Source organism: Paralichthys olivaceus, chromosome 2 (assembly GCF_024713975.1).
Source record: "Paralichthys olivaceus isolate ysfri-2021 chromosome 2, ASM2471397v2, whole genome shotgun sequence".
Lineage (NCBI taxonomy): Eukaryota > Metazoa > Chordata > Actinopteri > Pleuronectiformes > Paralichthyidae > Paralichthys > Paralichthys olivaceus.
The window spans coordinates 29,099,884-29,124,709 of NC_091094.1; the positions used below are offsets into that span (position 1 = coordinate 29,099,884).

The 24,826-nt window shown below is 42.9% G+C and overlaps 2 protein-coding genes across 4 annotated transcripts in view; both read left to right on the top strand.

Moving 5' to 3' along the window:
• The window catches only part of LOC109643244 (serine incorporator 1), a 66,621-nt gene extending 44,015 nt beyond the window's left edge, over positions 1-22,606 (top strand). The window contains exons 4-10 of one of the 3 annotated variants that reach the window (XM_069514452.1): positions 15,422-15,501; positions 15,640-15,777; positions 15,999-16,168; positions 16,727-16,817; positions 17,222-17,423; positions 21,371-21,568; positions 22,189-22,606. In XM_069514452.1, the coding sequence (XP_069370553.1) occupies positions 15,422-15,501; positions 15,640-15,777; positions 15,999-16,168; positions 16,727-16,817; positions 17,222-17,423; positions 21,371-21,568; positions 22,189-22,324 (1,015 nt within the window). In that variant the 3' untranslated portion in view covers positions 22,325-22,606. Of the gene's footprint in view, positions 1-15,421; positions 15,502-15,639; positions 15,778-15,998; positions 16,169-16,726; positions 16,818-17,221; positions 17,424-17,896; positions 21,569-22,188 lie in introns of those variants that run through there. The other 2 variants (XM_069514441.1, XM_069514463.1) reach the window with 2 other exon arrangements.
• LOC138405497 (uncharacterized) lies at positions 2,833-7,313 on the top strand. Its single transcript, XM_069514472.1, has 2 exons — positions 2,833-3,411; positions 6,678-7,313. Exons 1-2 carry the CDS (start codon positions 2,833-2,835, stop codon positions 7,311-7,313), a joined length of 1,215 nt encoding a protein of 404 aa, XP_069370573.1.
• Positions 22,607-24,826: the final 2,220 nt, after the last annotated feature.

The window sequence follows — 24,826 nt, forward strand, 5'->3', positions numbered from 1 at the left end:
CATAAGTATTCTAGTACAGGCGCTAGAGTGAAGGGGACCCACAGACCACGTATTATGTTCTCCCACAGGATGACAGGAAATTCTTCCTTTGTCTGTGTTAAGTTTCTTATTTTCTACACCATCCTCATCATAATATGTTCTCTCCAGCCAGAAATGTGTTCTTATACCCTGCGTCACTCTATCTCCTTGTGTTACAGGATTAATAATTTCGTCTTCACTACTACTTCCCTCCCTTTGTTCTTCCATTCACTTTTTATCAAGTCAGGTCTTCTATTAATCTCCACAGAACTCCGCTGAAAAATAAAAGAAACACTATTAAAGTCAATATACCCAGGATTATGTGTCCTCCTGTTGTCTTGTTTTCTATTTGCTGTAGATTATCAATTTTTAATTTATTTAATTAATATTTAATATTTAATAAAATATTATTTTTCTACCAACACTTTCTACTAATTATATAAACTCTTCCTCCACTATCAGAGTGTTTCAGGTTATTAAAGACACTGTCCCGTCCGTGTGTATGCAGGGCATGGGAGATTTACTCTGTCTGCCAGGTCACCGTGCCCCTGAACAGAACAGCCAGGCAGTCAGCCAGGACTAACCACATGAACTGACCCTTATTACAAATGTGAGGCTTGTATATTCTCCTGTGATGTCTCCTACTCAGTGTGTGTGTGTGTGTACATGTGTGTGGTTGTGTGTGTGCAAGCGAATGTGTGTGAGTGTGTGTGTGAGAGCTGACTACTCTCCGTGACCTTGCTTTTTCTATTTTCCTTTTTTCTTTTCTGGCCATTACCTTTTCTAATTTATACTACTTCTGAGCTCTTATCGCCTCTCGAAGGATGTTGTGCACTTTTCTCTTTATCGCCGTCCTGAAGGCCCCTTAGCGATCTTCGTCACTCACTCTGGTGACGGCTGCGTTTCTCTAGGCAGAGCGCGCTATTCAGTTTGTTTGCCCGTTCAGTCCTCCTCTGTTCGAGAAGCGGTATCCACAAAAACCTTACTATCTTATCTTTGATCGTTTGCCCGTGCAGCCCTCCTATCTTTTAAGAAAAAGATAAAAGCGGTATCCACAAACGCCTTATTCTCTCGAGACAATACGAACAACATAAAAGACAAACGAGACGAGTGTGCCCTGCTTGACTTGATACAGTAGTATCACCACAAAATCCCGACACTTTGTAACCCTAATCGTTCTCATTTAACTTTACTCTCTCTCCGAATTCACTTCCTTCACATATGAGATATAAGCTTTCTACATCAGGGATTTGTTTTATATCTTTAAATACACTTCCTCTACATTAAAGATATATGCTCAGCCTTTTACACCTCTTCTGACTTCACTGTCAGCTTTTAAACAGCTTTCAGCAAGTCCCAACACTGTTATCAGTCAGCATGCAGCACAAGTCAAAACACTGATTTTTCCTCATACGTTCACTCTTTCCGCACCATGGTCACACATAGTCAGAGACACAGACACTTTTACATGCAACATATAGAGCTGCCTTTAAGTTCTTGACCTTTTTTGTCCTGCGTTGGAATTTTAAAATGGGTTAGGTTCAGCAGAGGTGAGTCTTAACAAGATCTATTTACCTGGGCAGCCGCACTCTGTTCACAGACACCCTTGGAATTGGCAGAAAATATAAAAGGCTCTGCTTACCTTGTTAATTTGACAGCTGTGGGTCTGTGAAACAGTGTGCGGCCGTCCCCAGGCTCTGGATCCCCGACTCTGGATCCTTGACTCTGTCCTCTCCTGGCTGGCTCGCCAATGTGTTGTGGTGAAAACTAAGTTCCACTCGTGGTCCAAAATTCCAAAGATTTGGTCGAATAAAAAGCAGGAGAAGTCAACTTAAAAGCAGCAGAGTATTATTGTCGATAGAAAACCCGAAAGCATTCAGTAGCGAGCTGGAGCTGCACCAGGGAAGAACTCTGACTAACAGTGGTGTGGCGCTGTCTTATAAACTCTTTTTAGGCCACACCTGTCAAAAGTTCATTGGTTTATCATTCTATCGTGGCCACACCTGTCGTCATTTCATTGATTGCTTTAGTTAGCCTTTGAATCATCCACGAACATTTTGGGGACTTTCCACTGGAAAGTTTCTGTTTTACCCAGACATGCCCAGGCATTTCTCTTTTACTTTTAAACAGTTTGTTTATACTTGACACCATTATCTTTTGTTTAACTAGCTTACTATTTTTTTAAAAGATATTGTGCTTACCTTTGACACCATTATATTTCAATTTTGTCAGACTGCTTTTTTTTAAAAAGATTATTATTTCGTCACACAAGTTATACATACACCACATACTGATTGTTACACACAGAGCATATTGTTTGATTCGTTGGATTCGTAATATCTTTCTTAAACTTAGTGTAATCATTAGCAAATTATGTTGTAATCACACCTTAGTTTGTAATGCAGATTAAAGGTAAATAGTGACATTCATATGTGGCATAGTGTAATGACCAGAAATTATACTACATGATGATTGTCATAAATTTAAATAATCTGTGGCCGATCTGGCATCATCAAAGACCCCCTACTGAGGTATATTACATCATTGTGGAGGTGAAGGGGCGGAGAGAGCACCTTCACCTGCACCACAGAGGATCAATCAGCACAGGTGAGAGCTGTTAGCTGATTGATCCTCAGACTTTAAAAGGAGGCAGCAGAGCTGCCTCGGGGGGAGAACGCACGCGGAAGACACTCAGGAGAACACACACTGGAGAAGGACACTGGGAGAGAGACTTGGAGAAGCCAACTGTCCAGCAGAAAGTGCTGGACAGTTAAGTGCCATGTTTTGTATGTTCTGTGGGTTAAATAAAAAGAGATGTTAAACAAGCAATGGTTGGACTGGTTTGTCTCTGGCTGGCGTGAGGAGAACCCCGTGGCATGGTCGACTGCCACACTGGCACCTGAACAGGGACCTCACACAGCCAGAGACATGGAGTGGGCCAAGACGATGGAGATCCTGAGGCAGACGCAGAGGCAGACGGAGGAGATCCTGAGGCAGACGGAGAGGTTGAGGCTTGAGCGGCTCACCTGCGACCCCGAGCTGGAGAGGGCGGGGAGCGCTGGTCCCCGATCGGCGGTGAAGCCGATGGGTCCGGCTCCAGGGTCAGCGGGGAAGCTGACGCCACCGGTTCCAGCGTTGAGGTCAGCGGGGAAGCCGAGACCTCCGGTTCCGGTGCCTAGGTCGGCGGGGAAGCCGACACCTCCGGGTCCTGCTCCTCTTCCTGCGCCCCGGTCAGCGGGGAAGCTGACGCCTCCGGTCCCGGTGCCGAGGTCGGCGGGGAAGCCGACACCTCCGGGTCCTGCTCCTCTTCCTGCGCCCCGATCAGCGGGGAAGCTGACGTCTCCGGGTCCAGCGCTGAGGTCGGCGGGGAAGCCGAGACCTCCGGTTCCGGTGCCTCGGTCGGCGGGGAAGCTGACACCGGCGGACCCGGCGTCGATGGGTGGGTCTCCCGGACGGCGGCGCACCACTGTTCCGGGGTCCAAGGTGCCCGTGCGGCAGCGCCCACCTGCTCCGGGGTCCAAGGTGCCCGTGCGGCGGCGCCCACCTGCTCCGGGGTCCAAGGTGCCCGTGCGGCGGCGCCCACCTTCCAGGCCGCCTCAGAGATGCCGCGTCCCGCGACGCCCACCTGCTCGACCCCCGGAGCGCCTCAGTCGGTGGGCTGGGTTCCTCCCCTGGCCGGATGGGAGGGGGGGGGGGTAGTTCAGGTCGGATAGCTCCCGGACCTGAATTTGACGGTGGGGGTATGTGGAGGTGAAGGGGCGGAGAGAGCACCTTCACCTGCACCACAGAGGATCAATCAGCACAGGTGAGAGCTGTTAGCTGATTGATCCTCAGACTTTAAAAGGAGGCAGCAGAGCTGCCTCGGGGGGAGAACGCACGCGGAAGACACTCAGGAGAACACACACTGGAGAAGGACACTGGGAGAGAGACTTGGAGAAGCCAACTGTCCAGCAGAAAGTGCTGGACAGTTAAGTGCCATGTTTTGTATGTTCTGTGGGTTAAATAAAAAGAGATGTTAAACAAGCAATGGTTGGACTGGTTTGTCTCTGGCTGGCGTGAGGGGAACCCCGTGGCATGGTCGACTGCCACAATCATATAAACCCAAAACATAACTAGGGCTGCAAGCAGCACTGGCGGGCCCTCACACCTGTGCACGTCAGGGTTAGCTGCAGCTGCTGAGCAACAAGCAGACACAGACCGGGTAAAACATTTCAATGTTACGTGCGTTTTGTGCAATGCATCACTTCCTGTGTCTGTCACGCAACGCTACACCATGCCCACTAATCATGCATTATGGTCCACGCCATCGATCATGGACCACATGGTGACAAAGAAATACATTACATGTCTTGTAAATGATGATTCAGAAACAAATAACCTTCCACATTTTATACAGGTACAACAAATATTAATATCATAAATAAATATTAATACAATACAAAATTTGCATCTTTTTTTTATTTTTGATAAAGAAATGTTTGGTAAAGAATATGATCTAAATGCTACCACCTCATAACATAAAAAAGCATGACAGTTCTTACCATGACCAAACTGGATTTCACTCATAAAATCAATTTTTTCGTGAGAATGAGAGAGTGTAAAAATTTGATTATTAAGACAAATGTAAATTCTTTGAGGTAGGCCATTGTCATAAGACATATTTCCTAAATTCAAATGCTTTGGAATAAAAAATTTTCATAAAGAGAGGAATTTCATACATTAAGGACATACATTCTTCAGGGTTTCTGCGGGTCATTAAAAAGCATTAAAAGTCATTACATAAATTTAGCTAAAATTAATGCTTTAAATGGCATTAAAAAGCATAAAATTAGATTTCCAGAGGCATTAAAAAATTTAAAAAATACTTTAGATATAGGATCTACCTTGACGAAGAAAGGAGGAAGAAAGAGGGTGCCATGCACGGACTTAAGAAAAAAGCATTGGAAGATGAGCTGGGAGAACTGAAAAGAAAAAGGCAGTGTTGACAGAGGTGTGCACCAGCCTTCAGAAGGATGCTGATCAACTCGCTGAGAAGGCCAAAAACAAATCTGGCACACTCATGGCTAAGATGATCACAAAATCTAATACTCTAAGGAGGAGATACAAGAACAAATGCCTTGAACTGAGAAATGTTGAGACAGAGTTGGAACTAAAAGCGAACGAACTAAGGCACATGCACTAATTATCATACAAAGTTAAATCCCAGTGATTTCTTTGTTACGTACTGAACTTAATGCAAACGTTATGTTCCAGCCTTCAAGTTGAAAGTTTCAGTTTTTTCCTTCACTCTCCAGACAGATCAAATTGTGGGTTGTGTATTCAGTGTCAGGACAATTTCCACAAACATAAGCTTGATGGATTCTGGTACGTTTTGAAATTTGAATTTTTTAAATATGTGCAAATAAATTTGACATTGTAAGCTGTCTCATGAGCCATTTCAAATTCTTTATAAATTGAATTCTTAAATATCTTATATCTTATATTATCATTGTCAAATGAAATGCTTGCAATTTAATTCAGAGTTGCGGAGGGATATTTTGTATGTGTGTATATAGGTAAGTATGCACATGTATAGTATTTGCAGTTAGTCATGGGCATTAAAAATGTTTGAAATTGATTGCTTTAGTTAGCCTTTGAATCATCCACGAACATTTTGGGGACTTTCCACTGGAAAGTTTCTGTTTTACCCAGACATGCCCAGGCATTTCTCTTTTACTTTTAAACAGTTTGTTTATACTTGACACCATTATCTTTTGTTTAACTAGCTTACTATTTTTTTAAAAGATATTGTGCTTACCTTTGACACCATTATATTTCAATTTTGTCAGACTGCTTTTTTTTAAAAAGATTATTATTTCGTCACACAAGTTATACATACACCACATACTGATTGTTACACACAGAGCATATTGTTTGATTCGTTGGATTCGTAATATCTTTCTTAAACTTAGTGTAATCATTAGCAAATTATGTTGTAATCACACCTTAGTTTGTAATGCAGATTAAAGGTAAATAGTGACATTCATATGTGGCATAGTGTAATGACCAGAAATTATACTACATGATGATTGTCATAAATTTAAATAATCTGTGGCCGATCTGGCATCATCAAAGACCCCCTACTGAGGTATATTACATCATTGTGGAGGTGAAGGGGCGGAGAGAGCACCTTCACCTGCACCACAGAGGATCAATCAGCACAGGTGAGAGCTGTTAGCTGATTGATCCTCAGACTTTAAAAGGAGGCAGCAGAGCTGCCTCGGGGGGAGAACGCACGCGGAAGACACTCAGGAGAACACACACTGGAGAAGGACACTGGGAGAGAGACTTGGAGAAGCCAACTGTCCAGCAGAAAGTGCTGGACAGTTAAGTGCCATGTTTTGTATGTTCTGTGGGTTAAATAAAAAGAGATGTTAAACAAGCAATGGTTGGACTGGTTTGTCTCTGGCTGGCGTGAGGAGAACCCCGTGGCATGGTCGACTGCCACACTGGCACCTGAACAGGGACCTCACACAGCCAGAGACATGGAGTGGGCCAAGACGATGGAGATCCTGAGGCAGACGCAGAGGCAGACGGAGGAGATCCTGAGGCAGACGGAGAGGTTGAGGCTTGAGCGGCTCACCTGCGACCCCGAGCTGGAGAGGGCGGGGAGCGCTGGTCCCCGATCGGCGGTGAAGCCGATGGGTCCGGCTCCAGGGTCAGCGGGGAAGCTGACGCCACCGGTTCCAGCGTTGAGGTCAGCGGGGAAGCCGAGACCTCCGGTTCCGGTGCCTAGGTCGGCGGGGAAGCCGACACCTCCGGGTCCTGCTCCTCTTCCTGCGCCCCGGTCAGCGGGGAAGCTGACGCCTCCGGTCCCGGTGCCGAGGTCGGCGGGGAAGCCGACACCTCCGGGTCCTGCTCCTCTTCCTGCGCCCCGATCAGCGGGGAAGCTGACGTCTCCGGGTCCAGCGCTGAGGTCGGCGGGGAAGCCGAGACCTCCGGTTCCGGTGCCTCGGTCGGCGGGGAAGCTGACACCGGCGGACCCGGCGTCGATGGGTGGGTCTCCCGGACGGCGGCGCACCACTGTTCCGGGGTCCAAGGTGCCCGTGCGGCAGCGCCCACCTGCTCCGGGGTCCAAGGTGCCCGTGCGGCGGCGCCCACCTGCTCCGGGGTCCAAGGTGCCCGTGCGGCGGCGCCCACCTTCCAGGCCGCCTCAGAGATGCCGCGTCCCGCGACGCCCACCTGCTCGACCCCCGGAGCGCCTCAGTCGGTGGGCTGGGTTCCTCCCCTGGCCGGATGGGAGGGGGGGGGGGTAGTTCAGGTCGGATAGCTCCCGGACCTGAATTTGACGGTGGGGGTATGTGGAGGTGAAGGGGCGGAGAGAGCACCTTCACCTGCACCACAGAGGATCAATCAGCACAGGTGAGAGCTGTTAGCTGATTGATCCTCAGACTTTAAAAGGAGGCAGCAGAGCTGCCTCGGGGGGAGAACGCACGCGGAAGACACTCAGGAGAACACACACTGGAGAAGGACACTGGGAGAGAGACTTGGAGAAGCCAACTGTCCAGCAGAAAGTGCTGGACAGTTAAGTGCCATGTTTTGTATGTTCTGTGGGTTAAATAAAAAGAGATGTTAAACAAGCAATGGTTGGACTGGTTTGTCTCTGGCTGGCGTGAGGGGAACCCCGTGGCATGGTCGACTGCCACAATCATATAAACCCAAAACATAACTAGGGCTGCAAGCAGCACTGGCGGGCCCTCACACCTGTGCACGTCAGGGTTAGCTGCAGCTGCTGAGCAACAAGCAGACACAGACCGGGTAAAACATTTCAATGTTACGTGCGTTTTGTGCAATGCATCACTTCCTGTGTCTGTCACGCAACGCTACACCATGCCCACTAATCATGCATTATGGTCCACGCCATCGATCATGGACCACATGGTGACAAAGAAATACATTACATGTCTTGTAAATGATGATTCAGAAACAAATAACCTTCCACATTTTATACAGGTACAACAAATATTAATATCATAAATAAATATTAATACAATACAAAATTTGCATCTTTTTTTTATTTTTGATAAAGAAATGTTTGGTAAAGAATATGATCTAAATGCTACCACCTCATAACATAAAAAAGCATGACAGTTCTTACCATGACCAAACTGGATTTCACTCATAAAATCAATTTTTTCGTGAGAATGAGAGAGTGTAAAAATTTGATTATTAAGACAAATGTAAATTCTTTGAGGTAGGCCATTGTCATAAGACATATTTCCTAAATTCAAATGCTTTGGAATAAAAAATTTTCATAAAGAGAGGAATTTCATACATTAAGGACATACATTCTTCAGGGTTTCTGCGGGTCATTAAAAAGCATTAAAAGTCATTACATAAATTTAGCTAAAATTAATGCTTTAAATGGCATTAAAAAGCATAAAATTAGATTTCCAGAGGCATTAAAAAATTTAAAAAATACTTTAGATATAGGATCTACCTTGACGAAGAAAGGAGGAAGAAAGAGGGTGCCATGCACGGACTTAAGAAAAAAGCATTGGAAGATGAGCTGGGAGAACTGAAAAGAAAAAGGCAGTGTTGACAGAGGTGTGCACCAGCCTTCAGAAGGATGCTGATCAACTCGCTGAGAAGGCCAAAAACAAATCTGGCACACTCATGGCTAAGATGATCACAAAATCTAATACTCTAAGGAGGAGATACAAGAACAAATGCCTTGAACTGAGAAATGTTGAGACAGAGTTGGAACTAAAAGCGAACGAACTAAGGCACATGCACTAATTATCATACAAAGTTAAATCCCAGTGATTTCTTTGTTACGTACTGAACTTAATGCAAACGTTATGTTCCAGCCTTCAAGTTGAAAGTTTCAGTTTTTTCCTTCACTCTCCAGACAGATCAAATTGTGGGTTGTGTATTCAGTGTCAGGACAATTTCCACAAACATAAGCTTGATGGATTCTGGTACGTTTTGAAATTTGAATTTTTTAAATATGTGCAAATAAATTTGACATTGTAAGCTGTCTCATGAGCCATTTCAAATTCTTTATAAATTGAATTCTTAAATATCTTATATCTTATATTATCATTGTCAAATGAAATGCTTGCAATTTAATTCAGAGTTGCGGAGGGATATTTTGTATGTGTGTATATAGGTAAGTATGCACATGTATAGTATTTGCAGTTAGTCATGGGCATTAAAAATGTTTGAAATGGCATTAAAAAGGGCATTAAAAAGCATTAAATTAGATTTGCTAGTACCTGCAGAAACCCTGTTCTTATATATTGAGAGCAACTGTCACAGAGATTAATTCTCAATCCCTGCTCTGTATAGGTTTCTTACAAAAAAATTCACATTGCCTAAAATGTTAATTTCAGTTAATGATACAGTTCAATCAAAGAAAATATTTGGACCTCTAGATTAATGTAAGCACAGAAAACTGAACTCATAGCATCACATCATGTAGAGAAATGCTGATTTGTATTGTGCATACTTGGACAAAATACTAGATAAGGAAGAAATCCATATTATTCATCATGCATCATCACAAGAAATAAAGGAAAATTAAAACATTCGTATAAATTAAAAAACTAAAAAACGTAAGCACTGCACTCTGTCTCCTCTGCTTGTGAGGATGACTCCATCACATCTGTAACATCATGAAATTATATCATGCATTGTGATATTTTGATGGGTAATTTTAGTCCAGTAATGGTCTGCTTAAAAATAAACAAGCATTAAATGTTTGGTTTCCAGAACTAACACATTTAATGTAGCAAATTGTGGTAAAATTCTTTAATACAAAAAGAATATACCAAGCATAAATGGTATGCCATTTGAGTCACAATTAAATAAATAAATAGATAAATTAATTAATAAATATGGCTATGAAATAAACCCTGAAATAAAAATCTATGGAAATAAATATATAAATATAGCATATCATAAATAAATAACTGAATCCATTTACTTAAATTAAAAAAATACAATTACTTATTTCAAAATTATGTTTTTCAAAAGACGACATTTATTTATTTCACGGTACTTTCCTAATGCCCAATTTATTTATTTCATGGGACTTTTATTTCATAATGCCACATTTATTTATTTCATGGGACTTTTAATTCATAATTCCACATTTATTTCACTGCTTTTTTTATTTGGATTTTCATATGCAAATGTAGGGGGCGTGGTTATCTTCAGACCTAAGCAACTGCACCAGATCATAGGTCTTTGCGGGGCACGAATAATCACTAATCTGTTTGATGTGTCACCCAGCACAGCAAAGGAGATTGGCCAAAGAAGGCCTAAGGTAAGTCACTTAATCGAATATGAAGTTAGTTTTGATTTATAATGAAATCAAATCTATTGAAAAAAAGAGCCCACCTTGCCTGCCTGGGGTTGAGACGTTTGGCCCTCTGAATGTACTCCACTCCAAGGCCATCTTAATAGCCAGGAGCTCACGATCCCCCACATCATAATTCCTTTCAGCAGCCGAGAGGCGAGCAGAGAAGAAGGCACAAGGATGGAGTTTGTTATCAGCCGGACGCTGGGAGAGCACTGCCCCTACTGCCGCATCTGATGCATCCACTTCAACATAAAAGGGGGGAGAGGGGTCAGGTAAGGTCAAGATAGGGGCGGAGGAAAATCTCACCTTCAGTTCACGAAAGGCCCGCTCAGCCTCTGGAGACCACTTAAAGGGGCCAGACTTCTTCTTGGTGAGATCGGTCATGGGGGCGGCAACAGCACTGAAGTTCCTGATGAATTTCCTATAGAAATTGGCAAAGCCAATGAACCGTTGCACCTCCTTGACCGAGGATGGTTGGGGCCAATCCCGAACTCCTTGAGTCTTCTTGGGATCTGTGAGAAGCGTCCCCTTGGACAGGATGAAGCCCAAAAAGGACACCTCAGAGACGTGGAACTCGCATTTCTCGGGGTTAACAAAGAGGTGGCTTTCCCGCAGGCGCTGGAGGACGACTCTGACATGATGGACATGCTCATGGAGGGATTTGGAGAAAATCAGAATGTCGTCCAAATAGACAAAAACATAATGGTTAAGCATCTCTCTCAGTACCTCGTTAATGAGCCCCTGGAAGACTGCTGGCGCGTTGGTCAACCCAAATGGCATCACTAAGTACTCATAGTGACCTGCAGGTGTGTTGAAGGCCGTTTTCCACTCGTCACCATCCCTCACCCGAACCAGGTGGTAGGCGTTACGGAGGTCCAATTTGGTGAAGATAGTTGCCCCTTGAAGCAGTTCAAAAGCAGTGGACATTAAGGGCAAGGGGTAACGATTCCTCAGCGTGATCTTGTTCAAGCCCCGATAATCAATACAGGGCCTGAGACCGCCGTCCTTCTTCCCAACAAAAAAGAATCCGGCACCGGCAGGGGAAGACGAGGGGCGAATGATTCCAGCTGTCAGGGACTCCTTGATATAGTCCTCCATAGCTTGAGTCTCTGTGGATGACAGGGAGAAGATCCTTCCTCGTGGAGGGAAGGACCCTGGAAGGAGATCAATGGCACAGTCAAAAGGCCTATGAGGGGGCAGGGCCGTTGCTCTCCTCTTGCTAAATACGTCACTCAGCTCATGGTACACGGAAGGAACTTGGGACAATTCCAGAGGACTAGGAGGTTTAGGAACTGAGGGCACAGCTCTAGTGAGGAGACAAGAAGATTTGCACTTTGGACCCCACTCGACCACGGTTCCCAAGGACCAATTGATATGAGGACTGTGGTGAGACAACCAGGGAAACCCTAGCACAACAGGGAACTCGGGAGAGTGGATAAGATTGAACTGAATCTTTTCATAATGTTTCTCGAAAATAGACAACACAACAGGAGCGGTAATATGGGTTACCGTACCTTTTCCCAAGGGGCTACCATCGAGGGCCGTCACTGAGAGAGGATGGTCCAGGCTGGTTATGGGCAGTTGAAGGCTGCTGGCGAGGTTGAGGTCCATGAAATTCCCAGCAGCACCAGAGTCTACCAGTGCATGTAGAAGGTGTTGTTGGTGCTCCCAGGAAATGGTGACAGGAAGCTGCAGGCACAAAGTAGAGTCTGAAGGAGTAAGGGTCGCCCCCGTCACAGTTCTCCCTTTACTGGAGGGGGCAGGGCTTTTCCCGTGAGCATGGGACAGGAGGAGCGGAAATGGTTAGGCAGCATCTCTCCCTCATCCTTCGGTCCCGTTCTGCCTGGGAAAGGCGGGTTCCACCAAGCTGCATCGGCTCTTCAGAAGAAGGTGGATTACTCCGAAGCCCTCGAGGCCACTGTGGCGAACTGAAGGTTGAAGCAGTGGCTCCAGAACTGGGGCGGCTCTCCGGCTCTCGTTCACGACGCCTCTCTCGCAGACGGTTGTCGAGACGGATAGTCTGGTCAATAAGGGACTCCAGGTCCGAAACAGGATCTTTAGCTGCCAGCTCATCTTTGATTCCGCCAGCGAGCCCCTGTCGGAACGCCACCATCAGGGCCTCCTCGTTCCACTTACACTCCGCAGCCAAGGTGCGGAAGAGCACGGCATACTCAGCAACACTAGCGATGCCTTGACGCAGCTGAAAAAGGCGGTTAGCTGCATCTCTACCTCCTAATGGATGGTCAAACACACGCCGCATCTCATCCGTGAAGGTTCTGAAGTCATTACAGGAATGGCCCTGCTGTTCCCAAACCGCTGTGGCCCTTTCCGGTCAATGCGAGCACGATCAGTACGGAAGGAGGAGGCTTGAAGTTCAAAAGTGAGAGAGCATTGGGTTAGGAACGGGTTGCCGTCATACCTCTTGGGAGCAGGTAGTCGTGGTTCTGTAGGTGGATGTGGAGCTCCAGAGGGGGCCGGTGGTGGCAAGCAAGCCAGTACCTCCATCAGAGTCTGTTGAAAGTCATGATTGATGTCGGTGTCCGTGGGGCCTGAGATGATAGGGAAGCCCTTGCCTCTGCTGAGTCTGGTTCCATGGACGAGTCTTGCTGTAAGGATCAGTCGGGATCCGAACCTGGGTCTTCCGCGTAGAAGGCGGTTTGCCTACCACTGGGCTATGAGGGATTGATGACTCAGATACAGAGGCAGAGACAGAGGCAGACGACTTGTTTGGATTTAATCAAAAAAGGTTTTTTACTTCAGTCAGGCAGAAGATTCCATACGGTTTAGAACAGGAACTCAAAAATACTTCCAGACAACTAAAAACACAGTCTGGGCAATTTAACAATGACAACTAAGGATGTCCCAAAAAACGGGTAACAAAAGGATCTCAAAAACAAAAAGACTCAAAACAGGTTTTAGCATCTAAAGCAAGGATTCTCAGTGCAACTTAGATGTAGGGTGTTAATCTCAAGACTCGGCAAACACAAAGAAGATCAGGTGGCTTATATAGTCTAGTAAACAAGGCACAGGTGAATTCAATGACACAATTAAGCCAACACATGTGAGAGGAAAACAGGAACACTGAGGGCCCCACATGGTCATGAAGGGTATCGCAGTCCAAAAAACCCTGACATAAACTAGCTGTAATCAAACCCCTTCTTAAAAAACCCACCCTGGACCTGAAAGTTTTAGCCAACTACAGACCAATATCCAATCTCCCTTTCCTGTCTAAAATCCTCCAGAAGGTTGTAGCCAATCAGCTGTGTGAGTTTCTCCAGGAAAGACTTTGGGTCAGGGTTTAGAGCTCATCACAGCACAGAGACAGCCTTTGCAAAAGTCACTAATGACCTTCTTATAGCTTCAGATCAAGGGTTTATGTCTGTCCTTGTCCTGTTAGACCTTAGTGCAGAATTCAACACTACTGATCATCACATTTTATTACAGAGACTAGAGGCATTAAAGGAGCGACCCTAAACTCATTTGAATCCTATTTTTTAGATTGATTCCAATTTGTGCAAATTAATGATGAGTCATCTGTGCGCACAAAAGTTAACCACAGTATTTCACAGGGTTCTGTGCTTGGTCCAATTTTATTCTCATTATATACTGTGTGCTTCCATTAGGAAACATTATCAGGACACACTTTGTAAATTTCCACTGCTATGCAGCTGACACCTGCTTATACCTATCAATAAAACCAGAACAGTGTAATCAATAAACATTATTAAGGATGTTTCAAGGAAATAAAAACCTGGATGAAATGCCATTTTCTCTTATTAAACTAAGATAAAACAGAGGTTCTAATACTTGGCCCTAAACACCTTAGAGATACATTATCTAATGATACAGCTGCGCTAGATGACATTGCCCTTGATTCCAATGAAACAGTCAGGAATTTGGGAGTCATCTTTAATCCCGATTTTTCTTTTGATTTTTACTTAAAACTTTCACTTACGTAATATCTCAAAAATCATACATGTCCTGTATCAAAAAGATGCAGAAACACTAGTTTCTGCATATTTTTGTCCATCCCTTTGTTAGATCCAGACTTGATTATTGTAATTCCTTGTCAGGCTCCAGCAGTAAGTCGTTAAAGACACTGCAGCTTGTCCAAAATGCTGCAGCACGTGTCCTGACAAGAACCAGGAAAAGAGATCACATTTCTCCTGTATTAGCTTCACTACACTGGCTTCCGGTAAATCGAGAATAGAATTTAAATTGTCCTCCAAACCTACAAGGCCCTTAATAATATGGTACCAACATACCTAAAAGAGCTCATGGTACCATATCATCCCACTAGAGCACTGTGCTCCCTAAAGTCTTTATAGTGTGTTACCAATGGTTTTCTTGGTCACTGTGGTCCCAGCTGTCTTGAGATAATTAACAAGTTCCTCCCGTGTAGTTCTGGGCTGATCCCTCACCTTTCTCTTGATCATTGATACCCCACGAGGCGAGATCTTGTGTGGAGCCCCAGACCGAGGGCAACTGATGGTCATTTTGTGTTTCTTCCATTTCCAAATAATCGCACTAACAGTTGTCTGGGGGTCTAGAATGTCTGGGGACACATGGAGCTTCTCTTTCCTCTCCGCCCTCCTTATCACATCAAAGGAATGAATGTCTCATCAATACATGTTACTGACGACTTTTTCCCCGGAGTCCCTGTGCCAGCGAATGATAATTGTACTTTTTACTTAATTTGATAACTTATTAAGTTACTATCAAGCTACTCTATTGGCCAGCCGTCCCTGCTATAGAGTGACATCTAGACCAGACAAGAAGAAGCTCTGTTTTTTAATCTAAAATAAAGCCACAGCAACAGCAAATATTTTCTCTAGTTCCTTTAATATATGCCATCTGTCTGAAAGATCAGTGATCAAGTGACTCTCTTATTGTTAAATTCAGGTTTAACGCTTTGGATGCTTATTTGTGGGTTACTGTACTCTCAATACAACTCCTGAAATAAAACATATATTTTTAACTGCCTGACTGATGCTATTTTAGTTATGTTTATGTGCCTCCTGTATGCTTAATAACAGTCAGTTTATAATTGGTTTTCAGATTTTGGTTCTTTAAGTTTGCTGCCTTGGTAGCAGTTACAGTGGCTGCGTTTTACATTCCAGATCGGCCTTTTACCTACAGTAAGAACTTTATTTTTAAACTTTTTAAAACTCTGATTATGACATCCAATATACAATAATGTGATAGTAGATAATATTAATAGATAACAATAGATATGATATGAAAGATTAATGACACGTGGGCCTGTATTTTTGCAGTGTGGTTTGTGGTGGGCTCTGGTGGAGCTTTCTTTTTCATTTTGATCCAGCTTGTGCTGCTGGTGGATTTTGCCCACTCCTGGAATGAGTCCTGGGTCGACAAAATGGAGACTGGCAACTCCAGGAGCTGGTATGCAGGTAAGAGACTCAAGCTGTGGCCTAGTAACATGCTGTATATGAAAACATGCAGGCACAGTGCAATACACAATGCAATAAGACATCTGCTAACAAGAGAAATAAGTAAAAAGCATTTTAAATCAATGCAGATGAATAGGTTGAACACCAAAGTGTTGAGATATACATATATTATTTTTTTGTATACCTATTGAATAACTAACATTTCTGCCTTCTGCTTCTAGCTTTGATGGTGGTTACATTGTTCAACTACATCCTGTCATTTACTGCCGTTGTTATATTCTTCATTTTCTACACCAAGCCTGATGGATGCCTCATCAACAAGTTCTTCATCAGCTTCAACATGTTGTTCTGCATTGTGGCATCTGTTGTCTCTGTCATTCCCAAAGTACAGGTACAGAACAGAAAACAGTGCTTCAGCATCAAACATTCAGTCAAAAAAGGCTTATACTACACCTTCATGTACTCTGCTTAAAGACCACAGACCCGCTCAATTGATGGTCTAAAAATATAATGTGTTGTTTGAGGCAAACCTGTATGATCTTGGGCCATTTAAATAAAATTGACTTGACTTCTACTTGGCAACTAAAGGTCTTCTCAAATGACATGGGATTCCTGAATTGTACTTACTTTACGTAATTAAAATAGCTGCTTGAAAAGGAATACTAATTAAACAATACATTCATATAGAAAAATTATGTTCCACAAATCATCAATGATTGTAGTCATCAATGATTGACATAGTTGTAGTCATCTCTTTTTTGTCCAAATATTGAGTAATAACCAGTGGATCACATATTTCCAAGATGATAAAATAATTTACAAAATCTTAAAAGATTATTCTTCATACATACTTTTGAAATAATGCATATATAAGCTGCCAATTTAGCATATGTGTAGAAAATACATTTTAATTTTTACATTTCTGACTATTCTATCTGTGTGTCCCTAGGAATATCAGCCACATTCAGGTCTTTTACAGCCCTCCATCATCACCCTGTACACCATGTTTCTGACCTGGTCTGCAATGACCAATGAACCTGGTAAGACTGTTGACAGCCATGTATTAGAGAGAGAGCAAGACAACAACAGCAGGGCAAAGAGCACTACACGCAGCTCTACAATCTCTTCTGTTCGGATCATGAATTTGTCATTATGAAAGTACATTATTATAGTTTAATAAAGTAACCATCAGTTCAAGTTCACATGCTGTAATTAATTGATCTTCTAACCAAAAGTACTTGGAAAAAAGCATGATTATTACTTCAAAATAGTTTGCGTAAAATTTTCAAGCTACTGTCATGGAGCTCATGTGCTTTCAAGAATTTTCTCACAAGAACATGTGAATGTCAAGAATGAGGTTATATATTTTCAGAAATATCTCATTACATTCCATCTCATAAACTATGCTATAGATTAAAACATGTGCTTTTTTTCCTCCTCTCAGACAGAGTATGTAACCCAAGCCTGCTGAGTATCTTTCAGAAGATCACAGCCCCCACGCTCGGGCCTCTTGAGATAGAGAACCAGACGGCTGTGGTGATAATTGGCACAGAGGAACCTGCCCTGTCATCTCCATACCTGCAATGGTGGGATGCCCAGACCATTGTGGGGCTTGTCATATTTGTCCTGTGCATCCTCTACTCCAGGTAGGGTTACTACCCCGGGGTTCGATTTGAGATGTCATGATACAAGCAGTTTAGTAGTACCAATATAATTTAGATTCAATACCACAGCAAAAATTAGAAAGCAACAGAGGCTGCTGTACACACAGCATGCTAACACAGATGCAATTGTGTATGCTGTAATGTCATGCGGTCACTAGTGCAATATAACTGAAAAAAACAGGCAAAAATCAAGAGGTAGACATTTTTCTTCCACTGACAGGCAACTCGGGTAATTCTCTTTATCAAAATCCAACAACAAACATAAAACATCCCAGAGGATGACAACTTAGAATGTAAAATTTTCTCTGGCTGCAGGGCCTTCTGCCTCTTAATAGTTCTTGGTCTGTTATTGTACTTTCCTGCATGTAGTTGTCCAGTCAAAGTTTGTTTGCTGAGCTCCTTCTAGCCATGTGCTACAGTATCTGTCCCTCTGCCCCTCTCCCTCCTCTGTGCAGCTCGTCAGTCCTGCTTGAATTAGGTGGCTTAAGCACCTACACCTGGGTGAGAGGTGAGGCATTCTGGGAGATGTGCATTGGTGGCAATTTTGTGACGTGGTAGCCAATACTGTATGAGAATGTAGCACCCTTCTACTACATGACCCCTTGTGATGCCACAATGCACATGCACACATTCGCACAGACTTGCATATATTCCAGATGTGGGTAAGCTCTGGCTTCTGGGCCAAACATGACCCATGAGACGATTCATAGAATTCAAGAAGGACAAAGGAATAGTCAAGATAGCAATTATTTTTCTCTGAGCTGAGGTGGACTGAAGAGGGTCCAGTGATGATTTCACCTGTGGTCTGAGGTGGGCCAGGACCAGCCTCTCCAGCACTTTCATCACATGAGATGTGAGGGCAACTGGTGGTTTGTTCACAGAATTTAATGTATTCTGTTTTGCAGTCTGACATGCTGTTGATGTCCTCCCCATGTGGCTCACAAAGCACATCCCAGTCAGTGGACTCAAAGCAGTCCTGCATTGCCTCAGTTGCCTCCTGAGTCCACCTCCTCACATTCCTTGCAGATGCAGGCTGTCACTGGACAAGAGGGACATATTTCGGTGTCAGTGTAACCCTGATTAGATTTAGGGCACTAGGAAATACCGGGTTCCCTAAATGCATTGTAGTTTTTCCATACAGTAGTTTTTTGGCCGGTATTGAGATTGCCGGAGCGCGCCCTGAACACATCGCCTACAGCTCTCGGTGTGTGAGGACGTGACACGGAAAAAAGCACCAGAGAAGGCAGAAAAACTCTGTGCTGCCACGGCGCACGCTGTTCTCAAATTAGAATCTTCTGTAAGAGTTTTTAGCAGTGAACCATTAGCAAGTACCTACCCCGAAGTGGGTCGTAGGAGAGGCTCCGTCAGAGTGTTTTCCTCAAGTTTTGAACTTTTCTGACAGTTTTTTTGAGGGACAATTCTATCTGCATCATATGAGAAACTGCTTCATCGTGGTCCAGAACTGCTATTTGTGGATGCCTTCTGCATGCCAGGACGTCGAGACGAGGATGCTTGCCATACTAGGAGGGCGGTAGGAACCAAAACTAAAAGAAACCCACCTGAGAGGCTCTTTATCTATTTTTTTACTACTTTATTCTGCCTGAAACTCAGTTGTTTTTTGTTCATGGGCCCAAGACTTACCAATAAGTGACAGTTGACAACAGAGATAAACTGATAACTGACTTAAGACTGACATCATAAGGAGACTGAAGGTTGACAACCGAAGAACATTCAAGTAAAATGGTTCAAACTGATTAGACAAACAACTTTATGTAAATTTAGAGTATAACTGAGAGACAGTGAAGTGGTACCACATTTATTTATTATTGTTTTCTATTTATTTATTTCCTCATTTTTTTGAGGTATTGAAATACTTTATTTTTGTTTTACATTCATTTTGGTTGTTTAAATTGTTTCTTTGTGGTATATTTGAGTTAATTATTTTTTTCATGATGTTCTTCTTTAACAGAAGTTAAATGAAACTGAACAGGGTATTAATATTAAGATAATTTTCTGTTTCATAAAACTGTGGTCCTGTGTGCTGTGTGGGTTGGAGGTCTTATTTGCTGCCTTACAGGGCCTGCTACTGCCAATCTCCTTTCCCAAACCTAGAAGATCAGTGAGAATCTGAGTAAACCTGTGATAATTCTGAGCTGTTTGGTCCTAGGCCTAAGATTTTTGATACAGACCCGAGATTTAGATATTGTAGATATTATACTTAGGTCAGCAGCATAGATCTCTTCTATAAGAGAGAGGGACACATGTCCAGGTTACATCAGCAATATCAGGTTGTGGTCTGATCTGCCAAGTGTGGGGAGGGCAGTGGCACTGTATGCATCCAGAGCATTTGCAGAAGGTCCAGTGTTTTACTGTCTCTTGTGGGGAGGTTAACATACTGGCGGAATGAAGGTAAAGTTTTGTTCAGTGTGACATGATTGAAGTCACCAGTGATGGTTATGGTTAAAAGCATTGGGATACTGAGCTTGAAAGGTTCTGAGGAAGCTGTGTTATGCAGTTTGTGGGGGACTGAAGCTGCTTTATTTTCCTAAGAACCTGATGAGCAGAAAAAAATAAGACACTCCACAACGTAAAGACTGTGGCTACAGTGAAGATTATTTGATAATCTACCTTGTCTATCTCCCTGTAGAACATTCACTGTTGTCATCATGGCACCATTACCACAGCTGCACCTGCAGAGGAAAAAGCGACATTACGAGTGAAATAACTGCATGAAAACTTAATGTCATGTGTACGTGATGAAAAAAATAGGAAAACGCTAATTACATAACCACAAAATTATACACAATGACATGTGCTTTATGTTTTCAACCTTATTAAGCAACTGGCATCATATCAAATACAATGTTTTCTAAATAAGCATTTTGTTACATGCACTGAGTTTTCAAACCAAAAATTATTAGGAACTGAGTAAACTATTTCTACCTTCAGTGCTGAAACGTTACTCTTATGTCCCACTTTACTATGTTCTCTATCTGAAACTCCGTACTGAAACTCGAGACTTACTCCTAAATTGGCTGACTGCCTTCTAAAACTTGAACAAACATGAGACGGTGTAACTTACCGTTCAGAAACATCCTGTTGTAACCGATTGTGTATGTGTTGCTGGTCTTCTACAGCTGTATCCAAACCTAATAACGCGACTCTCAGCTGTGGTAATGGCCATTCTTGTTTACCGGAGAGTTTGTCAATGCTTCAGAATGAGACCGGTGATAGGCGTGGTCGCATGTCCAATCAGAGGAGGGGCTCATAAATAAATAACGAGGCAGGCAAAACCAGCCTGTTCTGTCTGCAGCGCCAGAGAGAGGAAAAAGAGAGGACATGTAAATACATATCCAGCAGATCTTTCGACTTAAACCACTGAAATATCATCTTGAGGGCACCAATACCTCAAATCAAATCCCAATATATGTACATTATGGGCCCTTTAACAGTGGTGTTTCTGTGCTGTGATGGATTCTAAATCCTGACTGAAAGTCTTCCAACAAACTATCACTGTCTAAGTAATCACAAAGCTGGTTAGCAACAGCTTTTTCAAAAGCATGTGGTATGTATGCCGTTAACAGAGACATAATAACCTGATTCAAAATGGAACTGTCAATGAGAGGAAAAATGTCAATAAAAAGCCTAGTTGAGGTTGAGTTTAATAGACAAGTTGTTAGTTTAGAGGAAGAAACTAGTTTAAACCCTATAGCCAAACATGAACAATGTCTTGGACAGTCTCTTTGTTGTAGCCTTCACAAACTTCATATCATTTACGGGGTTCATCAGCATGAAAAATATGTTTCATCTTGTTTTGTCATATGCTGTTGTGGTTCATGCTTTTGGGTCTTTGTAAAAACACAGTAATTAATAATAAAAATAACTGTACAAACTATTCATTTAACTCTGTTTAGCATTCGTTCATCCAGCACTAGTCAGGTGAACAAGCTGACCATGGCCTCCAAAGACGAGGGTGGCAGCAGCCCTGACCTATCAGAGGAGTCGACAGGACCCAGGCGGGTGGAGGACAATGAGCGGGACATTGTTCAGTACAGCTACTCCTTCTTCCACTTCATGTTCTTCCTGGCCTCACTGTACATCATGATGACCCTCACCAACTGGTATAGGTCAGTACACCCCCTCTCAACAAACCACCTAGATCGTGTTACTCTGGGTCTATAATACAGGAGTCCAATTCAGACTTCACATTAAAGTGATATATATTTGCCTGTTTAAACTAATGATGAATATGGTCTGGTGAAAAAGTTTAATTCAACCACTGCCATATTTCTAAAGAGTTCCCAACTACCTTACTGTTTTGCAACTGAAAACTGATCATTAACAAATAATAATGTCATTTGTATTGGTAACAGCTGCTGGAAATGTACCTGTATAAGTATACTATTGCTGATTTCAGACCAACCAGAAGGAGTATTCAGACATCAGAAAAGAGTTGGCTTCATGCCTGTCCTATTTTTGATGCATTTGTTAAGTGAAGATTCTGCATTTTGCATCAGGGAATTGGAATGACATTTATATTTAGTTCTGAAGATGACATTCTGAACTATAAGTAATGGTAATTACTCCTTAAGTCGCATCTGCATGTCCCAGCTTGAAAAGTCATGAAAAATTTATGGTAAATGTCATTCTCTTTTGTTGTATGTAAAATATATTTTTTCCAGCTTGATTCATGACAAGTTGAAAAATTATGACTAACGAAAGGCCTTTGCTGTGTTTTTTCTGATAGCCCTGATGCAGACTACACCATAACTAGCAAGTGGCCAGCAGTGTGGGTTAAGATCAGCTCCAGCTGGGTATGTTTGGTCCTGTACATCTGGACCCTGGTAGCCCCCATGATCGTCACAAACCGAGACTTCAGTTGATCGACCATTCTTTCTCACTCCACTTTATCTTGCACAAACTTGCTGTCAAACTACAGCCACATTGCCTAAATATTACAATCAGAATGAAAAAAAAAATTGGTATGGTTCACAGATGCTATAACAACTGTCAGGTACAGGTATAATATATGTCATATATGCCAACCACATATTTTGTATTGAGGCTCTTATCACTTTTTGAATTCCATTTTATGTTTTTGTTCATTTCTGCTGTAACAACAACAAATATTCGGAATAAAAATAAAATATGATGTATACTTTTTACATTGCTTTCAAAGTGAATGAATTTATTTTAGTCTTACAACTCCCTTCAGTAGTTAATACTGAGGGTTGGTTTGTGAATTGCATACAGCTGTAAGCTGATATACTTTGCTGCTATGCCCTTGTGGTGGCAATTTCTGTGAAACAAGCTCAAAGTCAAACACTTCTTTCTGTAGGTTTAATTCAGCATCTGCAGATGGACTCACAGTACACATTACTATTATTAATTACAATACTATTCATAATATAATATTATAATATAATTACACTCCCGCTCTTCCCAGTTTCCCCCTTAGCAGTGCAGGTTGGATGGTGTTGAAAGCACTGGAGAAGTTGAAGAACATGACTCTCACAGTGCTCCCCAGGTTGTCCAGGTGAGAGAGGGATCTGTGCAGCAGGTACAGGACTGCATCGCCTACCCCGATGCCCTGACAATACATGAACTGAAGGGGATCCAGTTCGGAGCTCGTAAGGGTCCTTAGGTGGTTCAGCACAATCCTCTCCATGGTTTTCATCATGTGAGAGGTCAAGGCGATGGTCTGTAGTGGTTATGCTCTCTTGGATGAGCAATCTGTGGGACCGGGACCACACATGAAGTTTTCCACAGGATGGGTACCTTTTCCAGTTTGCCATAGATTTGCCATAGTATTTGCTATAGATTTGCCATAGTATTTGCCATAGACTTGCCATAGACATGCCATAAAGTCGTGTTTTTTTGAGGCCAAAAAATGAAAGTCTCTTAAGCCATCATCGTAAACCCTAAAGTTGCCCTTTTAGACAAAAAATCTTAAGTACATCAGTGTATTAAACCAGGGAGAATAAACTTGACAAATATCTGCAATATGATCTGAAGTCAGTTTAAGTTTCTGCCAAATATTAATGGTCAATGGCCATGTGATAAGCTAAATGTCAGTTTCTGTTCAGTTTCTGTTATTTGGAAGATTCGTGCATTCAAATTTATTTTCACAAAAGCAATTTCATTTACTTAACTCACAACTAAGATAAACAAGGTAGTTTGACATGCACCATTGTAGCACGCTCATGCCACCGCAGGTTCCTCGTCAAAGATGATGTAGGACAGGGTTCAGTTAAGTTCTTTTATTTTTCCACACACACACGTACATAAGCATATATTAGTCCGTTTTTCCGTGTGTCCTCCAGCGCCTCTCTTCTTGTGGCCTCCTTTGTCCCAGCACGCTACTGCTGATAAGAGGGGGGGAGAGAGTCATTGGCAAACGCAGAACACCTGTACACAATCAGACTCTCTCCCTGGCACCAATCCCTGAGCCACCTGCCCACTCTCTCCCTCTTGCAACCGACACTGACCACCCCCCCACTACCACAACCATGTTCATCAGAACCTGTGAACCACGTCATCACAGCTGCATGTTAAAACAAAAATGATCTAATGATGCTTCCAAATAAACTACTTTTCATCAGAATACGGTGACTGTTTCCATATACCCAGTACACAAAGCTAGTTATGGTCATGACATAATATGGAACAATACATTAAACAATGATCGTCTTTACAGTGAACAAAAAATGCCTTGTCCCGTAAAAATTCTTAGAACACTGCTAATATATATGAATATCTGTATTCTAAAAAATAGTTGTTATATAATTGAAATGTTTTTTATAACAACTAGGCAAATACAATAAAAGAATAAAGGCAACAACAACAACCAAAACAATGTTTCCAAACTGGTACTGTGAGTGCAAAAAAATGGTTTTCAGTAAGTTACTGGTGCATCTCTAGGTGTTACTATGGACTAGGCCCTGACTCTGGACCAACATGCCAAATACCTGATTCTGTCACGAATTCTCCTTCCTATTAATGTTTTCAATATCAGTTTTCCATATACTAATCCCTGTGTCGTTTCAGAGTTCAGCCACTCCCCTCCTGCTCTGCACGTCCACACCGGCTCCACCCACATACGCACCTGTCTCCAATCCTCTCATCAGTCACCTCCAGTATATCTGCCTGCCAGTTTCCTTTGTCCTCTGCCAGATCGTTAGTGTTTTCATGCCTTACCTTCCAGCGTTATCTTCCCTACCTATCGCCTGCCTGACCTCCGTGTTACCTACCCGCCTGTTCTCTGGACCCTTCTCTCGCCTACTCCCTGTCGGACATTGTTTGCTGTGGACTGATCACCTGGCTCCTGACCTCTGCTCTGTTACCTGGATTCCCCTTTCGCCTACTCCCTGCTGGTTCTGTTTGCC